Genomic DNA, 5,894 nt, shown 5'->3' on the forward strand with positions numbered 1-5,894 from the left:
TCCCAGTCATGTGAATCAACTCGATTCCCATCCGATTCCCAGTCATGTCAAATTCACCTCGATTTCCAGTCATGTAAATCAACTCGATTTCCCATCCGTTCCCAGTCTGTCAAATTCACCTCGATCCCAGTCATGTGAAAATCAACTCCGATTTCCCATCGATTCCCAGTCATGTCAAATCACCTCGATTCCCCATACATAGATACAAAATCAACTCCGATTCCCAGTCATGTCAAATCAACCGATTCCCATCGATTCCCAGTTTCATGTGAAATCACCTCCGATTCCCAGTCATGTGAATCAACTCCGATTCCCAGTCATGTGGAAATCACTCCGATCCCAGTCTTCAAATCAACTCCGATTCCCAGTCGTGTCAAACAACTCCGATTCCCAGTCGTGTCAATTCAAACTCCGATTTCCCAGTCATGTGAAATCAACTCCGGATTCCCAGTCGTGTCAAATCAATCCGATTTCCCAGTCGTGTCAATTCAACTTCCGATTCCCAGTCATGTGGAAATCACTCCATTCCCAGTCATGTTGAAATTCAACTCCGATTCCAGTCATGTGAAAAATCAACTCCGATTCCCAGTTCATGTGAAACTCAACTTCCGATTCCCATTCACTGTGAAATCAACTCGATTTCCCAGTCCTGTGTTTTTTGTTTCTACCTTGTGTTTTTTTAGTAATACATTGTTATTGATTACTGCTGTTGGGTTTAGAAGGCGGCAAGAAAGGCATTTCACTGTACTGTGCATGTGACGATAAAACTTGAATGGCGTTGCCATGGATTTCCATTGTTTTGGTCCGATTGATCTCTTTACCAATTATCTCTTTGCGAATGTAATATGTAAATACAACATCATTATAGTTCTATGGGTTATTGTAAGGAGAAAGCATGTAAATGTAAGCCAAGGCACTTTGTTACAGAAAAGTGTCATTTGCCTTCATCAATTCTAAAATATGTCGCTAGGCAACATCCTTCCTTTAGTAAAGTAGAGGAGCTGAACCTGAATTTGTGGCCTTGGAGAAGAGCTCTTTCCTTTCCTTCTCGTGGTCTGGTGTCGTCTCTGTCTCGGGTGGGAGGTAGACCCAGCCTTTGCGGCTCACTGGTTCCCCCCAGCGCTACAAACCCCGGCCTGGGCTCCTTTGGAGGCCCGCTTACTGGGTCCTTGGGTTCACAAGAATAAGATACATGGAAAGCGGTTTGTTTTGCCAAAACACAAAAGGTAAGTGCTATAATCCCAAAAAACGCCCTATCATAAGTATTTACCCCACACCACACACACACCACACAACACATTTTACTTGTGTTACAATTGGTTATTGAAATGGATTGGGATTGTCAACGATCTTACACAAAATACTCTATAATGATTAATGAAAAATAAACACTAATACTGTTAATAAACACTAATACTGTATAATAAACACTATACAAATAAACACTAATACTGTATAATAAACACTAATACTGTTAATAAACCACTAATACTGTATAATTAAACTAACTGTATAAATAAACACTAATACCTGTATAATAAACATTAATACTGTAATAATTAAACACTAATTACGTTATAATAAACTAACTGGGTATAATAAACACTAATAACTGTATTAATAAACACTAATACGTATAATTAAAAACACTAATACTGTATACTGTATTATTTTTCCAATATTTTCCCATTTTCTTCAAGCACGATGATAAGTCGATGGGGATCGTGCTAGACAGACCATTTTAAGTCTTGCCATAGCGATTATTCAAGCAGATTAAGTCAAAACTGTAACTTGGCCACTATCAGGAAACATTCACTTTCTTCTTGGTAAGCAACGTCAAGTGTAGATTTTGGCCTTTGTGTTTTAGGTTTGTTGTACTTTGTCTCCCAGTGTCTGTGGGAAAGCAGACTGAACCAGGGTTTTCCTCTAGGATTTTGCCTTGTGCTTAGCTTCATCCCGTTTCTTTTTATCCTGAAAAACACCCCAGGTATTTGCTGATGACAAGCATACCCATACCATGACGAGCACCACCATGCTTCGAAAATAAGGAGGCAGCTTACTCATGTTAATGTTTTTTGTTGGATTTGCCCAACATAGATTGCATTAGCCTAAAAGTATATCTTTGTATTACTTTAGTGTCGTGTTAACATTCAAGCATGCATGTTTTGGAATATTGTATTCTGTATATTTAAAATTTTCTTTTCACTCGTACCAAGGTCGTTTGATCCATCCTCAGTTTTCTCCATCATATCCTTTAGCTGTTTTTAAGTTCACCTCTGGTGAAATCCCTTGAGGACTGTACTCCTTCACTGTATAATAAACACTAATACTGTATAATAAACACTAATACTGTATAATAAACACTAATACTGTATACTGTATTATTTTTCCAATATTTTCCCATTTCTTCAAGCACGATGTCAAGGTGATGGGGATCGTGGCTAGACAGACATTTTCAAGTCTTGCCATAGATTTTCAAGCAGARTTAAGTCAAAACTGTAACTTGGCCACTCAGGAACATTCACTGTCTTCTTGGTAAGCAACGTCAGTGTAGATTTGGCCTTGTGTTTTAGGTTGTTGTATTTGTCTCCCAGTGTCTGTTGGAAAGCAGACTGAACCAGGTTTTCCTCTAGGATTTTGCCTGTGCTTAGCTTCATCCCGTTTCTTTTTATCCTGAAAAACACCCCAGTATTTGCRGATGACAAGCATACCCATACCATGACGCAGCCACCACCATGCTTGAAAATAAGGAGGCAGTTACTCAGTAATGTGTTTTGTTGGATTTGTCCCAAACATTAGACTTGGCATTTAGGCCTAAAAGTATATTCCTTTGTATTACTTCAGTGTCGTGTTACATTCAAGATGCATGTTTTTGGAATATTTGTATTCTGTATATTTAAATTTTTCTTTTCACTCGTTACAAGGTCGTTGATCCATCCTCAGTTTTCTCCCATCATATCCTTTAGCTGTTTTAAAGTCACCTTTCTGGTGAAATCCCTGAGGACTGTATCTTCGATGTGTCTTTAGCTGTTTTAAAGTCACCTTTCTGGTGAAATCCCTGAGGACTGTATCTTCGATGTGTCTGGGTTGTTCAAAACATCCTCCACAGCATCGTTATTAACTCGTCCTTAAACTCGTCCATAAAGACATATTCAAATGTCTGGATTGGTTATTGTTACCCATCTACCAATCACTGCCATTCTTTATGAGGCTTTCGAAAAGCTCCCTGGTCATTTGTAGTTGAATCTATCCTTGAAATTCAAAAACTTGACTGAGGGGCCTTACAGATGGTGAGGGGGACAGAGGAAGGGGTTAGACATTCAAAAACCATGTCAACCCTTATTCTTTCACACAGAGTCCACGTAACTTATTATGCGATTCGTTAAGCCAAATGTTACCCCTGAACTAATTTAGGCTTGCCTAAAAAAAGGGGGTTGAATACTTATGCAAAGACTATATTTTAGTTACACATTTTTGTAATAATGTTGTATTTTGTGTAGATCAATGAACCCCCCCCCCCCAAAAAAAAAATATATTTCAATCCCAATTTATAACGCAACAAAATGTGGAAAAAAATCGAAGGGGGTGGGGTGAATATTTACACTATGATACCAACTGTAAATACTGAAAAATACATACTTCTAGTCATGTCATAAATGCTGTAAACTGCTAAATATTGGTAAAAGTTTAAAACCACTTGAGTAACAATTATCTTAAGGGATTTTCCACAGAAACTTTATCTAGAATCTTATCTTAAAACGCATCCCCGAGGGTCTACAAGTCCAGCGTCTCAATCTCAAGGGACGCCCCCCGGGTCCCCCAGAAAAAGCGTCCTAATTTCCGGAAGAACATATGGTCTCACTTGATTGGCTACGGTGTCCTTGCGTCCCAGCGAGGCCTGTGTTGGCGAGGACCCAGGAAGTCCTCGAGGCATCTTGCCAGGTACCCGTCTGGCCTGGGGTAGGAATGTAGAGAAGAAGTTCCTGGAAGGAGTGGTGCTAAGGGCGGGATTACGCTGGCTCGTCACCAGGTCCCTGTGGAGGACAGATGAATCAAATGMGAATCAAACGTGAATCAAACAGGAGTCATACATGAATCAAGRGTGAAATCAAACGTGAATCAAGCGTGAAACAAACATATCTCTGTGTAGAGGAATTAGAGGTGATGAAGTTGGCATCACTAAGATTGATTCAACATTTAGAGATATCGGATACCTCAGCTGCTTTTTTAAAACACCATTCTTCGCTGATGCTGTGTGCAGGTCCACTCACAACTGWGAAACTGTTGAACTGTAAAACTCAATTAACCGTCAGTTACCATGTGCCGTTGTGTGCCTAGTGAGTAAACAAGGTCTATATGGGAGACAAGCCAAGAATGTTCTGYAAGAAAATGGAAAGCGTCATGAGAAAAATACAGATACTAGATTTCTTATCTGGAGACTTTTTTTGATTCAGTTTCCAATGAGTCTCTTAAACTGGACTTCTTACTAAGTGGTGTGTTTAAACTTTATGAGTGGTTCCTACCTTTTTGCAGGCCATTTGCTTTGTTAAATAGAACGTTACGAGTTCAAACTACAGAGCAAACTGTCAGACAAATGAAATGTCAAGGGAAATGTCCTCAGACAACGTTTTGTTGTGGTTCCGTTGCTCCATAGTGTTTGGTATTATGTTCCCAAAGCCAAACCCTGACAGGAGTCAACCAAGGCCCTTCATACCAAGGCCCTTCATACCAAGGCCCTTCATACCAAGGCCCGTGTCCTCAAAGCGTCTCAAGACTAGGAATGTTGGTCTAGGATCAGTTTTGTCTTTTAAATCGTATTAATAAGATGGGGGGGGGGGGGGGATCGTACATCAGCACTTCTACTCGGAGACACTTTATGAATACGGGCCCAGGGCTCCAGACATCCCAGCAGCCACTGAGGCCCTCACGGACAGGAGCTGTGCTTCCCAGGAGCAAACAGACAGAACAACTGGAACTAATCATGGTGAAAAACAACAATTCAGGGTGAATTGTTTATTCATCGTCCTTATTCATACGAAAAAAACACGTTAACACATTAAAACAGTTTAATAAATATTATATTAGTTAAATTATACATCTACAGAATCGTACGAAGAGGAGAAAATACAAAACCAAATAACTATATAATACACTTATTAAAACGTTCACTAAAACCCCTCCCTTCAACCCCAAAGTGGGTCAATCCAATCTCAAAGTTTGTCCTCACAGCTCAGTGTCTCCGAGGCGGTCCATGTTTTGTACGTAGGGGGGGAGTTTGTGATGCACCATCTCTTCCTGCTTCTTTAGTTTAGCCTCTCCCTGCAGGGAAAATAGCTGGAGGCAGAGAGAGAGAGAGAGAGAGAGAGAGTAAGGCAGAGATTGGGCACGAGAGACTAGGTGAGCGGGGCAGAGGTATAGAAGAATAAAACAGAAGGGTGGCCGGGCGAAGAGTATGGCAGAGAGAGAAGAGGAAGTGGGGCGGGGACGCGAGAGGAATGAGGAGGCCGAGATGGGAAAGGAAGAACAGAGGAAGGAGAAGACGGGAGGACGGAGAAAGAAGGAGAGAGAAAGGAGACAAGGGCGGGACGATGGAGCAGAGTTCGGATGAGAAGAGAAGATAGAGGGTGGGAACGATAGATGGAGGAATGGGAGCATCAGATGTAGAAAGAGAAGAGAAAGATGGAGAAGAGAGAGAGATGAGAAGAAACGAGAGAGACGAAGAGAGAAAGAGGGAGAGCAGAAGACAGAGACGAAGAGAACGACTGAGACGAGAGGAGACGAGAGAGAAGTGAGACCGGGGGCAGATGATGGGGAGAGAGAAAGAGAGTCGTAGATGTCACAGAGAGATGAGAGAATCGATTGTATTTGACTCTCTCGTGTCTTTTCCCTCACCC

At 41.1% G+C, this 5,894-nt stretch overlaps 1 protein-coding gene across 1 annotated transcript in view; it reads right to left on the bottom strand.

Annotated features, from left to right (window-relative positions):
* The window catches only part of wdr91 (WD repeat domain 91), a 25,606-nt gene extending 20,245 nt beyond the window's left edge, over positions 1-5,361 (bottom strand). The window contains exons 1-2 of the mRNA XM_024141310.2: positions 5,228-5,361; positions 3,863-4,034 (exon numbers count right to left, since the gene is read on the bottom strand). Of these exons, the coding sequence (XP_023997078.2) occupies positions 3,863-4,034; positions 5,228-5,289 (234 nt within the window). The 5' untranslated portion in view covers positions 5,290-5,361. The remainder of the gene's footprint in view (positions 1-3,862; positions 4,035-5,227) is intronic.
* Positions 5,362-5,894: the final 533 nt, after the last annotated feature.

This window comes from Salvelinus sp. IW2-2015, unplaced genomic scaffold (genome assembly GCF_002910315.2).
Source record: "Salvelinus sp. IW2-2015 unplaced genomic scaffold, ASM291031v2 Un_scaffold2491, whole genome shotgun sequence".
Taxonomy (NCBI): domain Eukaryota; kingdom Metazoa; phylum Chordata; class Actinopteri; order Salmoniformes; family Salmonidae; genus Salvelinus; species Salvelinus sp. IW2-2015.